At 46.8% G+C, this 27,424-nt stretch overlaps 1 protein-coding gene across 2 annotated transcripts in view; it reads right to left on the bottom strand.

The window, feature by feature from the left end:
- LOC138472732 (erlin-1-like) overlaps positions 1-27,424 on the bottom strand; it is a 519,316-nt gene that overhangs the window by 450,650 nt on the left and 41,242 nt on the right. For both annotated transcript variants that reach the window (XM_069611050.1, XM_069611051.1), the window contains exon 4: positions 26,494-26,540. In XM_069611050.1, coding sequence (XP_069467151.1) covers positions 26,494-26,540 — 47 coding nt within the window. The remainder of the gene's footprint in view (positions 1-26,493; positions 26,541-27,424) is intronic.

The following is a 27,424-nucleotide window of genomic DNA, read 5'->3' as shown; positions in this document are numbered from 1 at the left end:
TGGTCTTTTTAGCCCTGGATTTACGCTACACGGACATTAAACACATTGCAAACAGGGAAATAAGGATTCCCAAAAATCTAAGCATTATAAGTAGAGGGAAAGCACTCAAAGTAACAAGCATTGTGCTATATCCAAGGAGTGAAATTGCCAAGAATCAAGAGGGTGCTATATCCCTCAGATTGTGTAGTCAGGAATGCTTGGGCGGAGGAGTGTTATCAAATTGAGGCCGTAGAGACACCAAGCTAAATCATCCGGACACCTTTGAGTTAGTATTCTTCATGGTTTCAATACAAATTCCATTTGACCCCCCCACCCTCCGGCCACTTACCTTAACGGCGGCACACACAGAAGTGTGACGCTGACTTCCCTCGATCCCTGCGGCGTCAGTTCCCACCCACTTACGTGGGTTGGCGCTAGGAACGCAGGGTCCTTTTTTTTCTCCCTTTACACTTGTGTCCCTCGCTCTCCATTTAACGGAAGCAGGAGACAACCATGCAACCCCCCCCCCCCCCCAAGCCTCATTGCTATGACTAAGAGGAGCGGGTGACACCCCCGCTTCGCTTAGTCGCAGTAATGAGGTGGGGGCAGGAAGAAAAAAAACACACAAAGAAGAAAATTCTTGTGCAAAGACGCCGTTTTAGTACCAGGCGACCTCATGTAGTTGCAGTACTGGTACGATTACCCGCTGCTGTGATAAGACAAAAAGAAGAATACGGAATAAAATAAACAATGGCATTATGTGAAGAGTAATGAAGAAAGAGTCAGAACAATGTACAATGTCCTAAATACACAATACAGCGCTAGTATATGGGGAAGGCGCTAGACCAGATGGTCAGCCCCTGTATGTTATGGGATAAAAATCAGAAACCATTTCAACAGCAGGAAAACTATGTTAGAAATCGCCAAGGCCTATAATACTACTCCACATTCATTTTAGACCTCCCTCTTAAGATATAGCATTAATGTCAAGGCACATAAAACATTATGGCCATAGAGGATGAAACAATTGTAACCTATAGTTAACCAATACACATTATTTCAAGGGAAAATATTTACACTATTACTAGGATTAGTCACAATGTGACCCATAGATTCACCACAGTAACAATGCATAATAGGACTTTCAAAATTAATTAAAAAAAATCCCTCGTAAGTACTACAAATATGAAATGTGGCCCAGAGATCACTGGACCTTTTGTTGACCCAGGTAAAATGTGCAGGTGCAGTCAAGCACCCCAAAGCAGGTTCACAGCTCCAATGGAATAACAGAGTTTAAAGGGGCATCTGTTTTAATGGAAGAAGATCTCAAGAGAAAATGTAGCAGAATAGGAAGACCCCCAATAAGAGTGTAGCCTTCCTTAATTTACTATAATCTATATAAGCAGCACTCAATTCCAGAATTTCACAACAGTCATTCCGAGGGGGGTCTACTAGCTAACCATGCAATCATATCACAGGCAAATACACAAGTTGTCGTCCATTAAATCATAACTCTTCAGACTTTCAGCAGGTCCTTGAGGAACGTGGGATGCAGGGAAGAGCCATTGCCATTACCAGAGCCCCCATTGGACCATGACCCCCCCACCCCCCAGTTAGTTTAGTCAATTCGCTCTCCATTCTCAGTTTCTCCAAGCGGAAGTTCCTATCTTTTCCGCAGATTCCCAGCTCATCCATTTCCACCCAGTCTACTTCAATCTGTACATACTTAAAATGAAGCTCCATCTCCTTCCGCCCAAGCTTCTCCTTTTTCCAATTCTAGGATGTCATCAAGCTCAAAGGTCAGAATTGAAGGGCTGGGCGAGATAGCCCCATCTGGGGAAGAACTTGCAAGGACATTGCCTTTAGACCATGTACCAGCTGACAGGCCTTGCAAATTCTTAAAAATCACTCTAGACTTGCATGGCGAGTTCCATAGTTAACATGCTCGACTTAAGAGAAATGCACTCGTCCCAAGGTGACAAAATATTTACCAGTGCTTTTTGTAAAATGGTGCATGTCGCCATAAGTACACTTCATATTTGGTGCAATGCTGCCCAGCATGCACAGTGAAACTTGCATTTGCCGTTTACTGCAAACAAAGTGTGTTTGCAGAAAATGGAAAATAAGTTTCTAACATCCCCTACACGCTAGCAAGTTAGAGTATCATGCAAATGGTACTCGCCCTTCATAAACACTACTAGCCAATGCTAGTGGGCTAGTATATTTTGCAAGCCCTGCAGCATAATTTACCCCCCCCCCCACCCCTCTCCGACACTCATTGGAAATACCTACATTCCTGGATGCCTGGTAAATCCCAAGTCTGTGGACATATCATTCCTAGTACCTGAAGCACAGTCCTTCTAAGAGCACGTTTAAAACAAATTGAAGACAATTTTCTGCAATAATGGTTCTAGGAAAGCAGAACCATCTGGAGAAAAACTACAAGTACCTAAAAGGCCAGACTGGGCCTGGAACAGGAAGTACAGACTGGTTACCCGAAGGGACAAGGTTTCCCTTTGCAGAAGCTAAATAGGGGACCCCAACACCTATCCCACAAATGCCAGACCGGCTAAAGAGGAGCAGTGGTGGAAATGGAACCAGCAGGGAGCTGAACACTAAGGAAGACAAGGTAACCCGACACAAAACCTTTGTAGGCAAATACTTACTTGATCTAGGAGGGGAAACAGAACAAACATCACAATGACACCATGGCAAAGATGGAGACTGAAAACAGGGATGGGCTAGAGGTAATTATGAAGACTTCCAGGAGGTAGTCTTGGCCCAAAAGAGGACAACTTGGAAAGAGATTGGCCCAAGGAATCAGTTGACTTGAGTAGCCAGTAAGATCAAAGGAACTGCTCTAAAAATCCAGCAAAAACAAAGAGGTGATGGCTGGAAGGTTTAGAATTAATCTTAACCACTGGCAACGCTCTGGGCAACCCTCCAGACCACCGTTCTTCGCCTGCCAAGCCATTACAGAAGGGAAAGACCATATGCAAATCAGGCTTGGCCCCACCCCAAAAGGGGCAGTCCAGCCCGAACTGCTAGGCCACATCCCCTCTGCACGAGACCACAAGCATCCCCAAACATGTTTCGCCCTTGTTGGGGCTCATCAGTGAGGAGTAGCTTGGGTCTCTAGGCCCAGCAGGCACGGGACCCACGTCTGGGCATACCCGTCCCACTCGGGGTGACATAGCAAAAACAAAGAGGTGATGGCTGGAAGGTTTAGAATTAATCTTAACCACTGGCAACGCTCTGGGCAACCCTCCAGACCACCGTTCTTCGCCTGCCAAGCCATTACAGAAGGGAAAGACCATATGCAAATCAGGCTTGGCCCCACCCCAAAAGGGGCAGTCCAGCCCGAACTGCTAGGCCACATCCCCTCTGCACGAGACCACAAGCATCCCCAAACATGTTTCGCCCTTGTTGGGGCTCATCAGTGAGGAGTAGCTTGGGTCTCTAGGCCCAGCAGGCACGGGACCCACGTCTGGGCATACCCGTCCCACTCGGGGTGACATAGCAAAAACAAAGAGGTGATGGCTGGAAGGTTTAGAATTAATCTTAACCACTGGCAACGCTCTGGGCAACCCTCCAGACCACCGTTCTTCGCCTGCCAAGCCATTACAGAAGGGAAAGACCATATGCAAATCAGGCTTGGCCCCACCCCAAAAGGGGCAGTCCAGCCCGAACTGCTAGGCCACATCCCCTCTGCACGAGACCACAAGCATCCCCAAACATGTTTCGCCCTTGTTGGGGCTCATCAGTGAGGAGTAGCTTGGGTCTCTAGGCCCAGCAGGCACGGGACCCACGTCTGGGCATACCCGTCCCACTCGGGGTGACATAGCAAAAACAAAGAGGTGATGGCTGGAAGGTTTAGAATTAATCTTAACCACTGGCAACGCTCTGGGCAACCCTCCAGACCACCGTTCTTCGCCTGCCAAGCCATTACAGAAGGGAAAGACCATATGCAAATCAGGCTTGGCCCCACCCCAAAAGGGGCAGTCCAGCCCGAACTGCTAGGCCACATCCCCTCTGCACGAGACCACAAGCATCCCCAAACATGTTTCGCCCTTGTTGGGGCTCATCAGTGAGGAGTAGCTTGGGTCTCTAGGCCCAGCAGGCACGGGACCCACGTCTGGGCATACCCGTCCCACTCGGGGTGACATAGCAAAAACAAAGAGGTGATGGCTGGAAGGTTTAGAATTAATCTTAACCACTGGCAACGCTCTGGGCAACCCTCCAGACCACCGTTCTTCGCCTGCCAAGCCATTACAGAAGGGAAAGACCATATGCAAATCAGGCTTGGCCCCACCCCAAAAGGGGCAGTCCAGCCCGAACTGCTAGGCCACATCCCCTCTGCACGAGACCACAAGCATCCCCAAACATGTTTCGCCCTTGTTGGGGCTCATCAGTGAGGAGTAGCTTGGGTCTCTAGGCCCAGCAGGCACGGGACCCACGTCTGGGCATACCCGTCCCACTCGGGGTGACATAGCAAAAACAAAGAGGTGATGGCTGGAAGGTTTAGAATTAATCTTAACCACTGGCAACGCTCTGGGCAACCCTCCAGACCACCGTTCTTCGCCTGCCAAGCCATTACAGAAGGGAAAGACCATATGCAAATCAGGCTTGGCCCCACCCCAAAAGGGGCAGTCCAGCCCGAACTGCTAGGCCACATCCCCTCTGCACGAGACCACAAGCATCCCCAAACATGTTTCGCCCTTGTTGGGGCTCATCAGTGAGGAGTAGCTTGGGTCTCTAGGCCCAGCAGGCACGGGACCCACGTCTGGGCATACCCGTCCCACTCGGGGTGACATAGCAAAAACAAAGAGGTGATGGCTGGAAGGTTTAGAATTAATCTTAACCACTGGCAACGCTCTGGGCAACCCTCCAGACCACCGTTCTTCGCCTGCCAAGCCATTACAGAAGGGAAAGACCATATGCAAATCAGGCTTGGCCCCACCCCAAAAGGGGCAGTCCAGCCCGAACTGCTAGGCCACATCCCCTCTGCACGAGACCACAAGCATCCCCAAACATGTTTCGCCCTTGTTGGGGCTCATCAGTGAGGAGTAGCTTGGGTCTCTAGGCCCAGCAGGCACGGGACCCACGTCTGGGCATACCCGTCCCACTCGGGGTGACATAGCAAAAACAAAGAGGTGATGGCTGGAAGGTTTAGAATTAATCTTAACCACTGGCAACGCTCTGGGCAACCCTCCAGACCACCGTTCTTCGCCTGCCAAGCCATTACAGAAGGGAAAGACCATATGCAAATCAGGCTTGGCCCCACCCCAAAAGGGGCAGTCCAGCCCGAACTGCTAGGCCACATCCCCTCTGCACGAGACCACAAGCATCCCCAAACATGTTTCGCCCTTGTTGGGGCTCATCAGTGAGGAGTAGCTTGGGTCTCTAGGCCCAGCAGGCACGGGACCCACGTCTGGGCATACCCGTCCCACTCGGGGTGACATAGCAAAAACAAAGAGGTGATGGCTGGAAGGTTTAGAATTAATCTTAACCACTGGCAACGCTCTGGGCAACCCTCCAGACCACCGTTCTTCGGCTGCCAAGCCATTACAGAAGGGAAAGACCATATGCAAATCAGGCTTGGCCCCACCCCAAAAGGGGCAGTCCAGCCCGAACTGCTAGGCCACATCCCCTCTGCACGAGACCACAAGCATCCCCAAACATGTTTCGCCCTTGTTGGGGCTCATCAGTGAGGAGTAGCTTGGGTCTCTAGGCCCAGCAGGCACGGGACCCACGTCTGGGCATACCCGTCCCACTCGGGGTGACATAGCAAAAACAAAGAGGTGATGGCTGGAAGGTTTAGAATTAATCTTAACCACTGGCAACGCTCTGGGCAACCCTCCAGACCACCGTTCTTCGCCTGCCAAGCCATTACAGAAGGGAAAGACCATATGCAAATCAGGCTTGGCCCCACCCTAAAAATCCAGCAGTCAGTTGACAGGGAGAGGTATATGTGTGAGTTCAGAGACCAGGTGAAGAGGACCAAAAGACCAGAGAGGTGTGTGTGTCTAGCAGCTGGAAGTCTGGGGGAAGAGTGCGAGTGCGAGAAGAGGAAAGAGAGAGAGAAGAGGAAAGAGAGAGAGAAGAGGAAAGAGAGAGAGACTGTAGGAAATAAAGTGAGAAAATACAATCGAAAATCATATATTCTACCTTACAAATACAAATCCCCCTTATAGCTTAAGCAGACCTTCTCTACCAGGTAAGGCAGCCTAGTGCCTCAAAAGACTCAGTGCTCCACGTAAATACCAGAGGAAGGAAAAGGAAGTATTACAATCCCACCATCCCTCACCCCTAGAACAAGCTTTGGCAAAGCCAGCCGAATAAAATCCCAAAAAGCACTGGGAGTTTGTAGGCAGCCGGGTGGATTCTCTGCAAGACCACCCCAATTTACTCTATTTCTGGGGCCACTTCTGCCAGTGGTCCAGTTTTAGCGGTACCAGGTAGAACAGATGCAGCGGCTGAAGTCTGCATCTGGTTTGGTTCCGGGTAGATGGCAGGTCTGAAGACCTTCCAGCAGGATGGCCAAGCACTTCAGGACAGCAGCCACAGCTGCTTTCAGGATGAGAGAACAGAGTGTTACGTTCACCTTGTCTCTGCGGAGGCATTGGGGCATGGTAGCAGCCCTCCCCAGGGGTGAGACCTCTCTTGTCTGGCTTTTCCCTCTGTGCCTATGTGGGTGGTTGCGGATTGACAGCGTGATTCCTGCATGTATACAAGCGGGTTATAAGTATGCAGTTTACGGCCCTGACCCCCTCTTCAGATCTCTTCTCCCAAGACGTGCTTTCCCAGGGGGGGGCAGATGGGGGGCGCTAACTCTGGAGGGCTCACCTGTTGAATGATAAATGCGGGCTCTCCGTCCTGCTGCTTCTGGCAGGGGCGCTTATCTAATGGACCGAGTTCCTTCACTGGTCCCTTGTCGTGGTAGGCCAGGCCGGCTGCAGCTAGTCCACTTCTCTTGTTGGTAAGCGTTTCCCTTGTTTTCACTCGCCTGCTAGTCTTTCGACTTTTGTAATTGTATTGATAAAGTTCATTCTTCATCTAGTGTTCGTTCAGTGTATAATGTCTCATTCTCTGTTCTTTCCCCATGCAGGTGATGCTGTGGTTCCGGCGGTCGCTGCAGAGGTTGAAGTGGTACCGGAGATAGGAGGTGAGTAGTTACGATGGTCTGGTAACTGGTAACTAACCTCTAGGGGTGTGCGTGGGTTTTAATAGCAGCGCGACCCAAGATTACGTGTCGGTAGTTATTCTAACCTTGTCTTCTTTTCAGGAATTTGGCTTAGTTGGAATGATGACTGCTGGTGCTGCGGCGTCGAGATCAAGCTCTGTGTGTGCCTGGAAGATGGTCTGCTACCGTGTAGATGAGCGCCGGAGTCAGGTAAGCAAGCGGTTGCAGCACAGGATTCAACAAGTTAAGTCTGCTGCTGGTCCTGGCGGCAGTGAGCGTCTCGTTGCACGGAGGTGCATTGTAACGGGAAGCATCAGTCCGAAGGATGGAGATGCTTATATAGCTGAGCCTCAGAAGCCACGCCCACCAACTTCAGCCTGTCTGCCACATGTTGCCACTCCCCGAGTCAGCACGTGAAGACCCAACCTAGGGAGCCACACCCCAGTGAAGTGCACGTTCTGGAATAAAGGCTTTCAGCACCACGTGGAAAGTTCTTGTGAAATAAGAGCACTCCTGCACTGAAATAAAGTGTTCCCGCTCACTTCTTTATATGAGCCTGGCACCAGGACGGAGTCCAGATAGGGCTCCTGTGTCTATGAGTCCCAAAGGGACATGAGTGGGACAAGTGACCCATTGCCCCATCACTAGATGGTGTGGTTCGTGCTGGGACCTGTGGCCATGACACCGACCCACCCCCAGAACACAGCTGAGACAGGCAACAGCAACATTTGCTGTGATCAAAGGGTGAGGGATCTCTGCAGTGATTAAGACTCGGTTCTAGGAAGGCCCCTCTCTGATCCAGAGAGCAGCAGCAGGAGAGATCATCTTCAGCCACAAGTCGGCGAACTGCAGAGCCCAGAGATCCAGCTCAGGATGCAGACTGGTGCAGTGGAGGGAACTTGGCCAAGGCTGTTGGCCCACAGGGCACGTCTGAGGGCTTCCGACAGCAGGTTTCACATGCAGAGGTCTGGATTGATTGCTCTCACCAGTCCAAGCATCAACAATTATCTTCTAGGATCACAGAAGGAGAGGCGGCGCTTCACCTACTTGGCTTTGGACAGTCCCATTCCCATACCTGTACCGGCTGCACAATCCTCCACTACACCCAGGAATCTAAACTGGAGCCCACAAAACTATGTGCCTTATATGCCATGACGGTAACATGGCTCAGCAGATTGATCGCACGCTGCTGTGATCTGTGGGAGATCTGCAGATCGCAGATTCTAATGCCGGTGAGACCAACTCCGCCTTTTATCCTTTTGAGATGGATAAATGAGCACCAACTTCAGGAGGGCGATAATTGTATGTAAATATGTTCCATGTACAGGACTTTGACGAAAGCAGAATATAAATAATAAATCATTATTTTCGAACTCAAAGCAGGAAAAAAGGCCATCAAACAAAAAGGTCTAAAGGAAAGCGCTAACACATTGCACTGCCATTTGGAGTATATGTTACTTATAATGGCATTATGAAGTTTTAAAAAACATTTTTAAACTTTTTTTTTTAAAAAGAAATACATGTCACCTTTTCAGACGGATCAAAAAAGCTAACAAAAATGAGATTAGAGAAAAAGAAAAAGGTATTACATAGCACCCCTTCACCAGAAGGTGAGGTGTGCTATAGTAAAACAATCCAAGAACCTTGCACATGAGACAGAGTCCCCCTGAACTGGTAACCATATGGGCTGACCGGTGCCCCTCAAAAATCTTTGTGCAAGGGAGGTAAAGCAAAATTACTTTTCTTGCCTCCAAACGTCAGCACAGGATTTTAAGCCATTGCAAATAGGGGAGCTGACTTCGGTGAGGCATTGATGTAAATGGAGGGAATGTTGAAACAGTGAAGTCTTTCCGAATGAAAGACTTTTCCAGACCATTCCTTGGTCTTCCTGCTCATGTGGCAACTGTTGACCCCTCTCAGGCCTCTGGGGTTTAGGCTCCTATTCTAGGAGTCTCCTCATCCTTTTAAGTTTTCAGTTTTGCTGGGCATTCCTTCACCATGCCTCGCTGCACTGTTTGTTTTCTGCCCCCCCCCCCCCACCATAACCTCTGGGGATCCAAAATATCAGTTAGGTCTCCTTCAGACCTCTGGACTCATTCTTTAGATCAGGCCTCTCTCCCAGACCCATGGTTTCTTTTAATTCCAGTTTCAGGTCTCTCATGGACCTCTGGTTTCTCTACATTCATGGGTCTGCTTTGCCCTAGACATTTGGTTTCTCAGCATTAATTTTTCAGGCTACTCAGACCTTTGGTTTCTATGCGCTTCTCTGTTCAGAGGTCTCCTAGACCTCTGGCAGACTTCATGCCCCATTATAATAATTCTGATAGCCATTAGCTTCTCTAGCAAAGTGGCCATGCAGCACCAAGTTCAGCTCTCCTAGTATCCATAAGCACATCGTTCTGCTCCCAGTCTGCCGCAGATGGACTAACCCAGCTTCTTTTATAGTAGGTCCATGAAGGAGGTATTTAGCAGCCCCAACCAATCGCAAGGTGTGGCTCAAAGTGTGGTCTCATGCATTGGGATTGGGCTTTCCTCAAGGTTCGCTACAAATTGACCCTCTCAGCATGGGTTAATGAGAATATCAGCCTCACCTGGCATGTTCATGGTTTGATAGGTGTGGTGCAGCATCACCGATATTTTGTACTCCCCTTTTGCAGCTTAAAGAAAACCGTTATTTTCAATGAGGAGAGATTGGATCTGGCCAGGAGCTTCCAGCTCTCTCAAGCCTATGAGCCTGTATTTACAAGGTGTTTTTAAGGCACATCAGACTCTGGGGTTACCCTATGGGATCTCTCGGGGTCCCAAAGTGACAGGCACATTCCACTAGAAGAGCTATCTCATCACATTAAACATTGTCTGCGCAAGTGTTGAGTCTCACTTGACTCCTTCACAAATAGCACTGTTTTAAGGGGTAAATATATGGAACAAACCTCCGTTACCAGCCAGTGAGTACATGCCAGGGGTCTAAGCAGGGTATCAACTTTTTCTTCAGCTGCATCCGGCATACTTCCAGGCTCAGGGAGAGAGCGTCCTCGTTAGACCGCATGCCTCGCGGTCGCCCTGTTTCTAAAAGTATTACAAAGAGTTTGTGATTTCTGCAAACAGACTCTGAAGGCTCCTTCACGGCTTCCAGGTTGTTCTAGAGTTTCTAATACATGGTCTAAAGATGTTCCTAGTTTAAAGTGGGTGGGTGAAAACCAAACCTAAGAAAGACAGAGGATCTCTGGGAGGCACATCAGGTTGCGTCCGATGAATCCAGACCCCTGCAGCTCGCCCCTTCACATTTTAGGATGGCGAGTTCTGCCAACTCGTCACAGTGGATGTGCATAGGTGCACACACATTTGCGAGTTTGTAAACGTATGCATAGAGTCTACGATAACTTTCCCAGAAACAAGTTAGTTCTAGTTCCCGCTTCGGTCCTCATAGTTTGTTTCAAGAGTCTGGTCCTGTTCTAGGCGCATTAGTTCTGTTTGTTCTTTCGACTCATTATTTCCCCACCCTAGTCCATGTGTCTGAGCTAGCCCTGTTTTGACCGTCCTACTATCTCATGCCTGTGCATTTCTATGCAGGTTACCAGCAGTTGTTTTGAAACACCCAAGTTTTCGGTCTACTTCAGTAATCCAGACTAGGTCTTCCCCCTTAGTACCTTTCTGCATCCTTTACTTTCCTACCTCCCTTAGAGTGTGCGCAAGTGGGTTAATCCGTTCCGAGGATGTTCAATTGCTCCATTCAAAATGGTGGCAGTTAAGATGCTGCAAGACGAAAGTCCTAAGTGAGCCCCCTGTCCTTTTTGATTTTGACCCCATGGTTCATAAACCTCTCTTCCTTATTGAGTTGCAATCCACCGACTCACGAGCAATGTAAATTAGTATAAGGTTTCTGGGAGTCCCTCACGCTCCCAGGTCAGCGTGCCTCCAAGAGTACCCTGCAGTCTGTTTTCTTTTGCATTTCACCCTGTGATAGGGCCAACGATCTGACCAGGTCTAGAGGGGATGGGGTCCCGTCTCAGCCTGCGTAGGATTCCCAGAACCAGTCCCACTCCAGCATTGCGGCGGGGTAGTTGGGAGGATCCCATACCCTGTACCTTCTTTTTGTGCCTGCATTCACGAAATTGTTACCACTGTGTTTGCCCCATGCGTGTACTGCGTGATGCCGGCTAGTTTGTTTCACATAGGAAACCAGAAGACCCAGTGATAGAAGAGCAGGGGAGCATCGCTGCCTGGAGAGAAATAGCAAGAAGGATCCAGACTGCACTACGACCCATGCACCAATGAGGCAGTGCCAGCGCTCCACATGACGCAAACTCAAACATCATTTTCACCCAACACCGCACTGCTCCGTCCAACTTTACAATGGGCTCACCCACAAGGGCAATGCATGTACCTGCTAAAGGGCTGCAGAGTGGTCCTGCTGTCAATCTGGCATCCCACACATACCAAAAAGCCCTCACACAAACAGGGATATTGAGACCCAGTCATGAACATCGAAGGGATAGAACAAGAAGTGTGAGGGAGAGGAGGTGAGTGGAGGAGAAATCGGAGATAGATAGACCTAGGGAGAGGGACATGTGGGTGTGGAAGGAAGAGATGAAGCTGGGCCTGAGTGAAAGGCACCTATCCTTACATTATATTACCTTTGGGGACCATCTAGATTGTTCCAAGAGGGCATTAGAGAAGTCATTTGCCTTTAGACCGTTATGCTCAGTTACAGTATTTAGATACTAATGGTTACCAATTTGTAGATTAAAGTTTGGGGTTGAGGGACGCCTGGGTTATAGAGGGAACAGCCTATGACAAGAGATAGGGGGCCCATTTACCCTTCAGAAAATAAAAACACAGATGCCTCAGAGAGTTCATGCGTTCTTGAGGCCATCTGAGACACCTGCTAGACCCCTGGTGTATACTCATTTGATATGGGCACAGGTGTGTTCTCTATAGGTTCCCCATAAAGCAGTGATAGTGGAGGGGAAATTCCACAATGAGAAAATGTTAAGTGTGACTAGACAGCTCTTCTAGTGGATGGGGCCGGTCATATTGAAACCTCAAAAGCTTTCGTTAAGGAATCCCAAAGCCTGATGAGCCAGAAAACAGCTTGTTAATACAGACTCATAGGCTCAAGAGAGCTGGAACGATCTTCTGGCTCTAGATAATCGCTCCGATTTGAAAAGATCTCTGTATGCTTTAAGCAAACAAAAAAAAACAAAAAAAACACAAAAACACACTACAACAACCAAGGCAATGGATTGGTTACTTTTCTCCAGCAACACTGCAGAAATGTGTGCGGACCGCGCAAATACAATACTCTTCCATTATCGGGAAAAGAAAGAAAACAAATGCTAGCTTCCAGCATGAGGAGAAAACGTATCTGGGAGTTAAAATGTCTTGATTACTCCACAACAACACAGCACACCAAATATAGCTACTCCCTTCCGCAGCTTATTGGAGGGATTCTGCAAGTAAAAATACAGGATGAACTCTGACGCAGAAGGAAGAGCAGGCGGCCTGAGAAAAAGGGGGGGGGGTGAGAAAATACTTACAGGCCAAGGCAGTATAAAATCTAGAATTGCAGATGGGCCTCGCATTGCCTTGGGCTAACCCCCGAGAGACCACTGGACGTCAAGCACATGGACCAATTAGAATAAAGCACGAGCCACACCACCAAAGTGCAAGAAATCACTTAAAGCATACCCAAGAGGAGAAGCCAGCTAAGTTGGAACGTTTTAGTCCCAGAAAGGGCTTAGAGGCGTAAGGCAGATCCGATAAAACTCAAAGTGGTGATTTACCTAGAAGGGGATCTAGTTGGAGCTGACCGGGAGGAGATGAGTCAGGGGGGCAGTGTGGATATAGCAGAACCTGGGACAGCAGAGAAAGTTCACCAACCAAAGGAACTCGGCAGAGTAGGCTCTATGTGACAAATTACAAGAAGCACGAGTTCATATGAAAGAACCTTGTTTCATTTGTAAAGCTTGGGGTTTTCACCCTAAGTAACCAAGGGTAATCCAGACATGAACCTCTTGCTCACTGTGCTTTAGAGAGGCTCAGCGTCACCTCACTGAGGAGGACCAACAATGGCGAAACAAGTGTCTGGGGTTGCTGATGGTACTCGATAATTGCCTAGCATTTCCCTGCTGGACTGCCCTTGTGGGTGGGACTGTCAGACGGGAAATCATATCGTGCCTTCTTTATTGTATATATTGGCCTAAGCCCAATCGCTCTGCGAAGAAATCCGCCTTGCAAGGTTCTCACCTTAGATAGAGTTAGCCATCATTTTAGGTTCATCCGCCATTTTGATTCTCACTCCAAAGTCACCCTGTGTTCTAAAATGGTGGACAGTGTTCTTCTGTTTGTAACATGGCCGTCTTGACCTCTGCATACGAGTTAATGCCTAAACTGCCCGTAGGCCAAATGTTAGGATCATGTAATGAGACCTTGTCCTTCGTTGACCTGTAGATCAAGGAGTACCTGTGCCAATGATACTAATCCGCGAACATATATTAAGTACAATACTGTTTAAATACTGAATGTGAGCACTTGTTAACTACATTGCATAAAATATGTGCGAAGGCTTAATGTTGAATCCAAAGACACACTGTTGCCATTGTAACATAGTGGAGTATGTATTAAGAATAATCCATAAATGTATAGATGCATAAATTAGTAACGAACTCGGCATGAACCCCTAGCCTGAGGAATGGTTAACTTGCAAATGGGCTGGACATCATGTTGAGAATTGTATAAAAAGCACAAACGTTCTGATGTACAGTCCCACTCACTACTCACACCGAATAGGGCTGGTATTCGCTGTGATGTACTGAGGGTCTGATAGCTATCTGATACTTTGTCCTTTGTAAACTGTTCAGTTGTAGAATAAAGATCTGTGTATCTTTGTAAGCCCGTGTTGGTGTATTTCCTTTTGGGGTACTGGGCCTCGATATTCTCTTTTTGCTTTTACAGATGGCGCCCGAATAGGGACCCTCAAGATTGATGCCAGCTCATTGAAGGTTGACGCGGCTATCGGACCGGGATCGGACGGTGTAAAAGGGGGCCCCTTTCTTGGATGAGACGCGAAACCTCAGCAGCGCTGCACGACCTGATCCCTGGACGGTGAGCACGCGGTCCGAGTCGGCATCTTGACGAGGGTCCATATATCAAGACGGGCAGATTTGCCGAAATCACCAAACACAAGGGTCCTTTGTTTGTTAGAAAATTTGTATCCGATCGGACCTCCTTAGGATTTGATCAGGTGAGTCGTGACCCGATTCTTAAGTATCCTGATAATTTGTTTTGGCACATTGCACTCGTGAGTTCAATTATTGACCAAGTAACACCAGTATTCTGATATGCCTGGGAAATTGTCTGCCTGCTTCAGAGCATTATTCCGCGAGGACAGACAATCTTTGGAATTTGGCCGACCGGCACCAATGGAGGGGTCGCCGGCGTGTACTATGTACTGTAAGCACGGCATTGCTAGTATAGTATTTAATGATATTTGGCACAGACAAACTAGACATGCTTCCGAACTTCAGTGGCCAATCAATGGTAGTTTTGAAATCCCTCGTATTGAATACTTAGAATCTATATTATTGAAGAAAAAGGCTAAACCTGCAGCATTTGACGTATTACAGAATTGGAAGAAAGAAGCTTTACAGCAGCTCAAGAGTAGAGAAAAGCATGCGCGCCGTCATATGACGAACGCCGAAAAAGCGTTGTTATATGACCAAAATAAACACCGAGTCTGTAAGGAATATGGATAGGGCTTTTTCACTTAGTAGCCAGAAAATATATCCTTCTAAAGACTTTGTTTCTGATGAACTTATCAATAAATTGTTAAATGAACGAAGGCCTGGTGCCACTGCACCACCTCCGTATGTTCCTCTTTTTGCTGCTTTGCCTCTCCCTGCTGTTATTCCTCCTCCTATAGTTCCTCCTCTTCCTATCATTCCTCCTGCTGTTCCTCTTCCTTTTGTCGTTGCTCCTCCACCTGCTCCTCCACCTTTGCCTGCTGTACCAGTAATAACACCTCCGTCCCTTGATGCTCAAAACGTGCCTACTCTCCCTCTTCCAAGTGGTTCTACACCGCTTGTAGTAGATCAGGGAGCGGGAGCGAGAGTTGTCACTCGTAACACCATCTCCAGAGAAAAAAACGTGAGTTAACTGCGTGGGCTAAGCATTGCATGGAGAGGGGTGATCAAGCTAATGTTTTGCCACACTTTCTAATATAGACAATTTGCCTCAGAAAAATGTTTTTATTGGAGGGATTAGGGATTCATTGATGTGTAATGCGGGACAGGTTAAATGATATAGATCTCCCACAAGGATTGAGGGATCTGAATACTTTAGCGTTCTCTAGAGAGAGTGCAAGAGCATGTTGAGAGGGTTCTTGAGTATAGAAGGGAGCTGGAAAGGTTACAGAATGAAGATTAAGATAGTTTGGAAATTATGTTCGGTCAGAAGCGGTTCTTTCCTTGTCGTAAATCGATAACTGAGGAAACGGGATTTGCACGAAAGACACGATTAGATGGATCTCAGACACATCGATAACTCCTGTTGAAGTATATGACACGTATAGTCAGTATACGCCAGAAATGCAGAGGAAAGTGATACAGGTAATGGTAGAATACCTACAGGATGAGTGTGTAAAAAGAAGGATTAGTTGTCCCACAGAGTTATTGAGTATTTACAAGAGAGCTTTTTCGTTTGACACTTCTTCGGCTGCTTTAGCGCTCGATTTGGCTCTGTTGCTTAGTAAGCGTTCGGAGTAGCCAACTTCTTAGTTGCCTATGAGAGAGGTTCCTCCGACATTTGTCCCAAAAGTAGAGATTCCTGCTAACGCTGTAGCGGGTATGCCAGCTCAGGATATTCCTGCACATTATGTGTCGCAGTTTGTTCACGTCCCGTTCGAGACAGGAAGTGAACACCATTAAACAGTCTATTCCCGACATTAGGAAGAATCCGACAGGGTTCTACAAAGAAATAGAGTCTGTTTTGCAGTCATCTGTATTCACTTTAAGTAATATTGATTTGTTATTTCCTGTACTCCTGCCCGTTGATTTGTGGAAGCAGATTAGAACTGTGGATGATGTACCAGGGTTTGGAGATACATGGACTAACATGGTTAGGCTCGATGGAGAAAGGCCAGCTGGCGAAAGACTGCCTCAGGTGATACTAACTTTGCCTGACAGAATAGTTACGAAATTGAAAAAACTATAATTCCCGAAAAGAGAATATTTGGGACAAGCTTATAGCCTGTGTCCAAGGGAAGTTTGAGGGTGCTACCGAGTTCTTTAATCGGTTCAAACAGGTATTTTCAGATTTCAGTGGACAAGACTTAGGCACAGAGTCTGGGAAAAGATTATTCGTGGACAAATTTGTGCGTGGATTGCTGCCTGACATCCAGTCACAATTTATGTCCTCCGAGAGCGCTTGGCAAGCGAAATCTCAGTCAGAAGTACTGCATATGGCTCAGTACTACGAGAATTGCGTCAATAATGAAAAGGAAAGAGTCGAAAAAAGAAAAGGTGATTTGAAGACAAAAGTACTATTGCAGCAAATTGTTACAGGCCCTAGAGGCGGTAGTATGCAAATTAAAGGTCAGTATGTTCCACAGGGTAATACGCCCTTGGGTCCTGTAAACATTAACCAGTGTGCTTATTGTAGACAAGAGGGTCATTGGTGTGCAGAATGCTCGATCCTCCGACAGAGGTCAAATAACACATTTGGGAATATGGGTAGACGATCCAGAGGCCACCCAGGGGTAGGGGGTCCTGGTAGAGGTCAGTTTTCACAGGATTCACAGCAACCTTTTTCGCAGTTTAATCAGGTATTGAGTCTGAACAATTGAAACATTTTTGATCATCCTTCTGCTGCTTACCTCTCTGAAGAACTTCCTTTCGATGACATTCTGTTTCACTAGGATTGCCCGAAGCAGTGTTTGGAACCAATGCCTATTCCCGTTAATCAGAAAGGTCCCTACGTTGAAATGTTAGTGGGGAATAGGAAACATCTATTCTTGATAGATACAGGGGCACAGAAGTGTTCCATTGATCATTCTCGGGTTCCAAACATTCCACTGTCAGGGCAAATCAAATGTTTCTGTAGGGTTTTCTGGCACACCAGTTGTTTGTCTGGTTTCTTCGCCGGTACCCATTTCTTTGGGTACCTTTACAGACCACTGTCCATTCCTTTTGACTACGAATTGTGGAGAGAATTTGTTGGGGTTGAATCTGTTTAAGGAATTAAATGTGGTAATTCACTGTTCTCCTGACGGAGTGCGTTTGACGATTTCACCACAGCGGCTTTCTGTCTCACAGTTCTTGACCAGACCTTTACTGCCGAAATTTAGAGATGTTCCGGAGTGTTTATGCGCTATTGATAATGATGTCAGTGTTTTACAAATTTAACCTGTTAAAATTGTCTTGAAACATGGAGTAAAGCTGCCACGTATTCCGCAGTACAAGATTTTGATCGATGGTGAGCAAGCTTTGAAATGCATAGTCTCCTATTTTGTGCATCGAGGGGTGATTGAGGAAATTGCAGGTCGTTTGTACAATAGTCCGATTTTGCCCGTGTAGAAAAAAAAGGCGATAATGCAATTCCTTTTCGTTTCATAATTGATTTGCGTGCCATCAATAAAATCGTTGCTCCACAATTTCCGATTGTGCCCGATGTAACGACAATATTAACTATGATCCCGGCTTCAGCTACTCATTTTAGTGTTGTGGATCTAAAGAAAGCTTTCTTTAGTATTCCTATACATAAAGACAGTAGATACTTGTTCGCGTTCACCTTAGGGGGACGTTCATTTACCTTTACCCGTGCACCACAAGGTTATACGGAAAGTCCGAGCATCTATAGTAGGGCCTTGAAAGAGCAGCTCGATACCCTTGAGTTGCCCTCTACTTGTACACTGCTTCAATATGTTGATGACTTGCTTTTAGCTGCTGACTCAGAAAGCGCTTGCAAGGAGGGCACTGTGTTGTTACTTATTCACTTGGCTAAACATGGACATAAAGCTTTGCTTAAAAAATGTCAATATTGTTGTCAGGAGGTCGCCTATTTAGGCTACCTCCTGTCAAAGGAGGGAAGAAGGTTGACGTCTGAATGGATAAAACTCATTTCTAGCAGGTCTGTCCCAAATACGCAGAAAGAAGTTAGAGCCTTGATAGGAATGGCTTCTTACTGCAGGCAGTGGATCCCCCAATTTTCACTAGTGATCAAACCAATGTTGGCTTTGACGAAGAAGGGCATTTCTTTGCCATTGCCGTGGGACTTGGTACACCAGCGTGCATTTGATTTGCTCAAGACTGCGTTGTGCTCGGCACCTGTTTTGGGCACACCAAACTACGAAAAGGCCTTTGTGTGGTATGTGCATGAATGTGATGGATGTGCTTTGGCTGTATTAACGCAGGAACATGGAGGGAAGAATAGGCTGTGCGGTTACTTTTCTTCTGCCCTTGATCATGTAGCATGCGCTTTGCCAAGATGTTTGCGAGCTGTCGCTGCTGCGTCTGTAAAACAGAGCGAGGGAATGGTCCTACGCCATCCTTTAACCCTAATTGTACCTCACTCTGTAGATGTTCTACTGAACAGAACTCAAACGCAACACCTCACCTCTGCACATTAACAAGATATGAATTGATCTTGTTTGCGCCGCACATACAAATTAAGAGGTGTTGTGTTCTTACCCCCGCTGAACTTTTACCTTTCCCGCAAGGTACTGCTTGCAATGACGAAGAGTCACATGACTGTCTTTACACTACCGAACAAGAGACAAAGGGTAGAATTGATCTGAAGGATACTCCTTTGAACAATCCACAAGGGGAGCGGTTTTGTGATGGCTCCTGCTTCAAACTTCCGGATGGTACATCCACAGCTGCTTATGCAATCACTACATTAAGCACGGTCGTGGAGACCAAGAGAATCACGCATAACTCCACGGAGGCCGCAGAGATTATAGCATTGACCCAAGCCTGTGAACTTTCCGAAGGGCTTAACAGTGAACAAATATACGGACAGTCAGTATGCCTTTGGGGTGGTTCACAACTTTGGTAGATTTTGGTCAGAAAGAGGGTTCTTGACTTCTCATGGTACGAAGATACAACATGGCTCCTTGATAGTACGGCTACTCTCGGCGCTTGCACTCCCTACTCAGCTAGCTACCATAAAATGCCCAGCGCATCAGAAGATTGTAGACGATGTAGGAAAAGGGAACGCTTTTGCTGACCAGATAGCCAAACAGACTGCCACTGATCTCTCTTCAGACATGTACACTTCAAGGGAAGCCACAAATGCCTGTACTATGGATGAGGGCATTGATTCTGTAAGGGATATCCAGGGTGATGCCACGTTAGAAGAGTCTAGAAAATGGGCTGAGGGCTTGGGGAAACTTGATGATGGGTGTTGGGTGGACAAAGTTGAAGGAAAGTGGCTATTGCCTGACGCATATATTATGATGGTTGTTATGGCCCATGGTCCCACACATATGAGCTCGTAAAATCACAAAAATGTTGCAAAAAATATGGGTGAATGACAAAATCTCTAAAGCAGCTGAACGCTTTGTTCAGGAATGCATGATCTGTTTGCAGCATAATGTGGGAAAGGGCACAACTAGGGGTAGTTTTGGCCCACCTTCTGTCCCCTTTGAGGTCATCCATTTTGATTTTATCGATATGGAGCGTTGCAATAATTTTAAATATGTGTTAGTTGGCAACTGTGCTTTTAGCAAATTAGTTGAGGCTTTTCCTGTCAAAGACGCCACAGCCATGACCACTGCAAAGACTATTTTAAAGGAATATTTCCCGAGATTTGGGTTACAAAGAGTCATCTGATCAGACAATGGTCCACACTTTATCGCTGCTGTAATGCTGCAGATATGCGCGGGATTACAGATCGATAAACGGTTGCATTCGGCCAGACACACTCAGAGGGCCGGACTAGTAGAGAGACAACAGCATCATCAAGAACAAGCTCGCTAAGACGTGTGCCGGCACCAAACTAAAATGGCCGGACGCCTTACTGATCGTGTTATCAATGCGAACAACCCCTCAAACTAAGACTGGGCTCTCTCCCTTTGAGGTGGTTATGGGGAGGCCTGCTAATATCTGGAACGTTCCGAAGTGTTGTTCTTTGCAAGATGTTGAAAATGTACTTCTCTCCGACTACTGTAGCCAGTTGACTAAAAACTTGTATTTGATTTATCACCAGGTGCGAGAGGCTTACCTATATCATACGAGGGTCCCAGTCACAGCATACGACCTGGGCAGTGGATCCTCGTGAAGTCATTTGAGCGACTTCTTGCCTCGCACCTTGTTGGCGGGGCCCCTTCCAAGTCCTGCTGGTCACACAGACTGCAGTGCGGATTGCAGACAGGAAGAATTGGATTCATGCGTCGCATACCAAGAGATTCCACACCCAGTGCCACACGATACAGAATAAGCAGAACCCCTCACCAATGCTGTAACCAATAACGACGAAGCAGCAACCAGCATTGAGAGTGCATCGGAGAGTCTCCCTGATCCCGTGAGGTCTGGGGAAACAGCCATTTCATCTTCACACTCTCCAACCATTTTGTTTCCGGAAATAGTCCCTAATTGTGTCTCCGATTTTGCTTCCGCTCATTCACCACTTCCAGTGGGAAGTGACGACAAGTTGTTTACGGATCACTCAGTACCAGGGACCACAAGGTACGCTCTGAGTCCAAGGAAATAGACTTACTGCACGGTTTGGCTGTGTGATCGAGGAAATTCATCGAGGTCTTGTCTTTTTGACCCGATCAATTGTTCGTAAGGGGATTCTTTTGGCTAGGGTTTGTGGAATGACTAAGAAAACGCTCGGCCTGGAGGTCGCCAGCAAAATAACACTGGTGCATTTGTTTGAAGACTACAATGCCTCTAACCGCTTTCGCTCGTACAGAACTGATAAGGGAACGTGTGACCAGCTGCGAAAATGGACAATCCGTTACGTGGGCCTCAAAAACGTATTGCTGTCTTGTGATAATGTTAATTGGTTTTACAATAGTCATTGTATTAGGTTTCTGGTATCTAGGAAAAGTACATCCGCTTGAGAATTTGTTGCCGACTGAAAATGTACCTACCGTTTCTACTCCTTTCGTGCATCTGCACACTATCTCCTAGAGACTCTCAGCACAGACAGAGATACACATAACAATACACTATTACTCATCATGAATGCTACAAATGCCATCTTTAACAAATCTAATTGCTGGGTCTGTTCACATTTACCGCAACACGAGGATAAGGGGCCAGGTTGGTATATTCATCCTTTACCTTTGACAACTGCATGCTATGCTTCTCTTAGACCACTATTCTTTGGCCGCTGGAACGATAGCATCTCAGGGAACTTCGATGGGACTAATTTGAACCAGTTTGAAAAACGCGTTCCGATTCCCTTGGGATGCTCACTCTTTGCAAATAGGAGTAAGCTTAACGTTGCTTCCATTAGGCCTTCTGATAAACTGTCTCGTCCTTTTCAATCTCTGATCTCTTTCAAGATGGCTCCTATAGGCAATAAGGATGTCACGCCTCCTTCCTATACTGTTAATTATAGCCCCGATTCAGTTTCTTTCTGTATACAGAGGAATGGTACTCAAGTCAATGGGTGATTTTAAAGGTTGCAAATTTGACTAGTGAGGATAGACCTTTGTATGTAGGCGAACCGGTCTACTTTGGTTGCGGTAATGTAGCATTTCCATGGTTACACAGGGATTGGCAGGGAACTTGTTATTTAGGGATTCTGTTACCCGGGGTATTCATAGCCAGTACTGTAGAAATTTCAAAGGCTCGTCTACGGCGGGACGAGAATGGTGACACTTCAGCACAAGTTCTGGGCGATGTAGCTAAATCCTTTGTGCTATTTTGGGGGCAAATAATGAACTCTGAAGATAATCAGGAGACTAGCGAGAGTACCGGACAGGACCATCAACCGGACCACTGACATACTCTATAATATGACTCTAGAACAGAAAGCAATAAGGTTAGTAGCACTTCAGAACCGGATGGAATTAGATGTCCTCCTGGCTGAACGTGGTGGGGTATGTAAATTAGTGGGGAAGCTTGCTGTGTTTTCATGCCAGATTCCTCCCCAACTATCTTTAAGGCAATACAGAATCTGCATGTCCTAAGTTCAGAAGTACATGTTCCCGAGGGAAACTGGGATCTTAGCGCTTGGTTCTGGGACTTCTTGCGATCTTGGGGATGGAAGCTACTTTCGGTCTTGCTAATTATTTTAGGATTTATGCCGTTTCTTTGCTGTTGTATACAATGTCTTCCTGGTATGTGTTCGATGCTAGGGGAATGTTGTGCACAGGCGATGGGTACATTAGGACGCAAGGCATACGCCCCAGAGAAGAACTCCAATGGCTACGTGCTGAAAGAAATCTTAGTAACTGATTTTATGGCAATTGACATCTCCGATAGTGATTCAGGGTGTATGGACATTGAGACGTGGAGTCACTCGTAAAGTGACTAGAAGCAGTTTAGCGCTTGGCTTAGGCCAAAAGGAGGGTTTGTAAGACGGGAAATCATATTGTGCCTTCTTTATTGTATATATTGGCCTAAGCCCAGTCGCTCTGCGAAGAAATCCGCGTTGCAAGGTTCTGACCTTAGATCGATTTAGCCGCCATTTTAGGTTCATCTGCCATTTTGATTCTCACTTCAAAGTCACCCTGTGTTCTAAAATGGTGGACAGTGTTCTTCTCTTTGTAACATGGCCGTCTTGACCTCTGCATACGAGTTAATGCCTAAACTGCCCGTAGGCCACATGTTAGGGTCGTGTAATGAGACCTTGTCCTTAGTTGACCTGTAGATGAAGGATTACCTGTACCAACGATACTAATCCGCGAACATATATTAAGTACAATACTGTTTAAATACTGAATGTGAGCACTTGTTTAACTACATTGTATAAAATGTGTGTGAAGGCTTAATGTTGAATCCAAAGACACACTGTTGCCATTGTAACCTATTGGAGTATGTATTAAGAATAATCCATAAATGTATAGATGCATAAATTAGGAACGAACTCAGCATGAACCCCTAGCCCGAGGAATGGTTAACTTGCAAATGGGCTAGACATCATGTTGAGAATTGTATAAAAAAGCACGAACGTTCTGATGTACAGTCCCACTCACTACTACCGAACAGGGCTGGTATTCGCTGTGATGTACTCAGGGCCTGATAGCTATCTGATACTTTGACCTTTGAAAACTGTTCAGTTGTAGAATAAAAAGATCTGTGTATCTTTGTAAGCCCGTGTTCGTGTATTTCCTTTTTGGGTACTCAGCCTCGATATTCTCTTTTTGCTTTTACAGGACCAGACTGATCTGCAAATGTCTTCTCTGAAGGATGCAGTGAGCTAAAACGTGGTTGTAGACCCGCCTGAATGGAAGAAATTCCATAGGACAGGGTGTTTGACCCATGTTCGTTATCAGTAGAGGGCCTCCCAAACTCTTGTTTAATTACTAAGAAATGTAAGGAAGGGTATCAAAGTAAAACAGACAAGTGATTACAGTTCAACGGCATTTATTGAACTTCTATCAAGGGGGTGATAAACGCCTATCTAAACATAAAATCTTAGATGGGAGCAAGCTACGACCATCAAAATAATAATAATACAGTCCTAGTGGAGTCTTCGTCAAAATAAAAGGGCCTATATTAACCCCTTAATTGCCAAGGACGAGGTATCTCGTCCTTGGGATTACCTCCCAGTGCCAAGGACGAGATAGCTTGTCCTTGGCACTTAAGAGGTTAATGAAGGAGAAAATGTTAGAAGGCTTTGCATGGTGAAATACCGAAATCACCAAAAAAGGCCTTGGCAATGGGGGGGCCATGGCAGTTAAAAGGTTAAAAAAGATATATTGCCAACCCTTGCCGCTAAGTTTACAAATAATGTGGGGAAATGTTCATGAAAAATAAAGAATTGTTCACAAAATGGTAAGTCAGGATGTGTAGGCCACACCTGGGTTCCGCTTTGGTCGTGCTGAGATCCCCTTTCCACAATACATTCTCAAGTGACTCACGGTTCACCCCAGATCTCCCTCGGTCGGGTTCAGACCCCCTTCTCGCAATTAGTCCCCCTCAACCAGGTTTGGACCAATTACAGTTCGTATGCTTTTTCTCTGGTGACTCACAGTTCACCCCAGACCCCCTCCCCCCCTCAGTCGGGCTCAGATCCCCATACCATACATTAACCAGAGCAAGCAAGGCTTCAGAGGGCACAAGATTTTAAGCACTCGACTCAGCTGTAGGTTAAACACTATCGTGGATAAGAACCACAGCTCTTAGGCTCGGTCAGTTGCTGCTTATTTCAGTGCCCTTCTCGCAGTCAATATGCCGCAGCGCCGGAAGCCCAGGTCACAAAAGTGTGCATACAAAAGCACGCTGTGCCCCAGGCTTCCGCTGCCGTGGCACACAGATCACATACAGAGGAGAGAAACAGGCAGCTGGAGGCCGGAGCCTGTACTGGGTAAGTGGTTGAGGGATCAGGAGAAGGCGCAGGGTGCTCTCCAGTACTGCTCGTTATGTTTGGCGTTTCCTGGGCCCCCCCGCCCCCCATGTCTCTTCTGGCAACTCCGACGGGCTTACTTCAGCTAGGCATCATTGGGGAGTCTGCCCTTTTGCGTTTTCTTGACTCCCCTAATGCTTGTGCAATAGGCTTACTATAGCTCAGTACTGTTCGGATGTCTGCCTGGTCAGGTTTATCTGGCTTCCGAAACCTTTGTGGCTTCCAGTCTCAACAGCGTTACCTCTTCGGAAGAGTTTGCTTCCCTTCTGCTGGTCAGCAGCTACTGAACTTCTCATGCGGAGATCGGGGATCCGATCACTCCACTGTGGTCGGGTTTCTGCGTCAGTTAACAAACCCCAAGCCCACCACGGCCTCCGTGTGGTAACACTACAAGGTGAGATGGTCACTGTAACGTCTCCAATTCCACCTTAGATTCTTTGTCGGTCAGGACGCCATGTTTCTAGCGTCTTGCTAGCAATTTGCTCGCTCTTCACGGTACCAGTGCCTCTGCAGTCTAGCGTGGCTCCACCCCTTTAGGAAGTCTTCCTCTCAGAGGCTTGCCTCTGCGTAGGATTCTTTATCTCTCCGATTACAAGTTCCTTGTGGTTTTATGTATATCATCAAACAAAAAGGGTTCATCGTTCCTCTGAACTCAGGCGGGATCCAGCATTACCTGAAGCCAAATGTCACTTCTAGGAAAATGCAAATAGAAGTACCAACAGTCTTTCCGATTCCCATGTAGGTGGATAACTGGACAGGAAGTTGCTAGCAGGATTGGGAGCCCTTGTCCCCAAGAGGGGAGGCACTCCCAGTGAGGGCCCACTTGCCCAGACCCCTAGGGAGGGTCTTGCTGAGCAGACTCACCTGCCTAGCGTCAAAGGGGATGGCTCCTCTCTGGGGAGAAGCGACCAATAGTCCAAATTTGTCACAGTGTGCGCTGTTCTGTCGAATAACCCAGCAATACTGATCACAGAGCCGATGACAGTGAAGCCAGCACGAGTGAACAAAGGTACTAAAAGGACCAATATTGTGAAGTTCTAATTAGCATATAGACTAGGGCCACAATAGCTATCAACACAGAGGCAGTTGAGTCCTGGAGAATTATTACAGTTAATCTTGCTCGGATCAGGGTGACCAACAGAGCAGGTCCAGCTGAGTAGAGGGTGAAGTGAACTCATCAAGTCATCCTTGCTGACTGTGGACCTTGGGCAACAAGTAAATAGAATTTGTTTATTATATAATGGGTGTTCTGCTTCCATTTGGAGACACTGAGAACAGAAAGGTTTTCAATATGTAGAACAGAAAAGAAAAAACACTTGTGCAAGTTTATGCATTAGATTAGGAAGTATGTTGCACACATTTAATTGTATGTGTAGGTTAATCTTTTTGCAACAATATGTGAATTCAGGGTGGGTCCTATATCAATATAAACTAAAAGTGTGAGCCTTGCTCAGAGCAGGTCAATGGAAAGCAGCAGAGAGAGAGTCCTTCAGAGTACAAAGGACAGAAAAACCAGGAGAGCAAATCCTACCCAGTGTGCAGTTTGAATAGGTAAGCAGGAGACTTCGGGAAACAAAGAATTCCAGATGAGCACAGTGTCCATGGAACCAATAAAGGGCCCTATTGAGCATAAAGCCTGGGAATCAATAGGGAGAACGGGCTGTTGTGCAGAGGGGAGCGGGTAACCGAACTTGGGAGTGCTGTTGTACACAGGGTCAGAGTAGCATGCAACAGAATGAAGAGAACATTTTAGATGAATGTTAAAAACGACAGTGTAAACAATGAGAAAAAGCTTGCCTGCACAAACATACCTTGTACCGCAGGGAACATTCTTCACTTCATCCGTTTGCAATGTGGTCTGCAAAATAGCAAGGGGGAAAAAAGAAAAGAATCAAACTCTCTAGAACGGTCTCAAAACAAAAACCACCACGCTCTTCTAGGGATGCTAAGAGGACGAAGGAGCATCTATTATAATAACGTTCTGCATGGATGCTGCACATGCAATATTATCTTTCAAGCATAAACTCCAGAATTCCAAAAATCCATTTGCTTTTGAACATGTTGCTGAGATTTGGTTTTACCCAATTATAAACTTCTCCAATTCGGATGAGAGGTGCTCTTGGACCCGGTGAGGAACACCAATCAATTAATTTGCTATCTGGAGAATGTAAACAGGGGGGGGTTCCCCAGAGCACTCTTCCTACCCCACTCCGTATTGTGTTATGCTCCCAAAGACAGATACAGTGTGAAGACTCCAGCATGGACAGTGATCCTCCCAGGAAATTGAAACACATCTGGTATTTCGGGTCTGGAGTAAGGCCATTCCCAGACAGGAGTTGCCAACACCCAGACAGGTGGCAGGAGATAGCCCACCCCCCTACCCCCAACCGTCCTCCACCCTCACAAATTTAACATTGAGCAGGGACACACCATGGAACCATCAGCCTGTAGCAAAGAACAAAAATTAGAGACAAGAAACACATACTTTTGCACCCTCCTCATGCACTAATACCCCCCTCATAAAGTACGAACAGCATAGTGGAGAACTTCAGCCCCCAACCCATTCAGCAGCAGGATTTGCACGAATAAAACATTTCTACTGCCTTAAATCCCAAATCTATATTTCCAAGGTCAACGGAAGCAAGAGGACCCCAGAAATGCCAACTTCCGTAGCTCTAAACCATCTTCACTTGTAAAGAAGGCAGCAAGCAAAGGGGAGGAGGATCAATAAAGAAACACGAA

Source organism: Ambystoma mexicanum, chromosome 8 (genome assembly GCF_040938575.1).
Source record: "Ambystoma mexicanum isolate Mex_15411 chromosome 8, UKY_AmexF1_1, whole genome shotgun sequence".
NCBI classification, from domain to species: Eukaryota; Metazoa; Chordata; class Amphibia; order Caudata; family Ambystomatidae; genus Ambystoma; species Ambystoma mexicanum.
The sequence above is the reverse complement of the archived record's forward strand: the minus strand, read 5'-3'. Positions and strand labels throughout refer to the sequence as shown.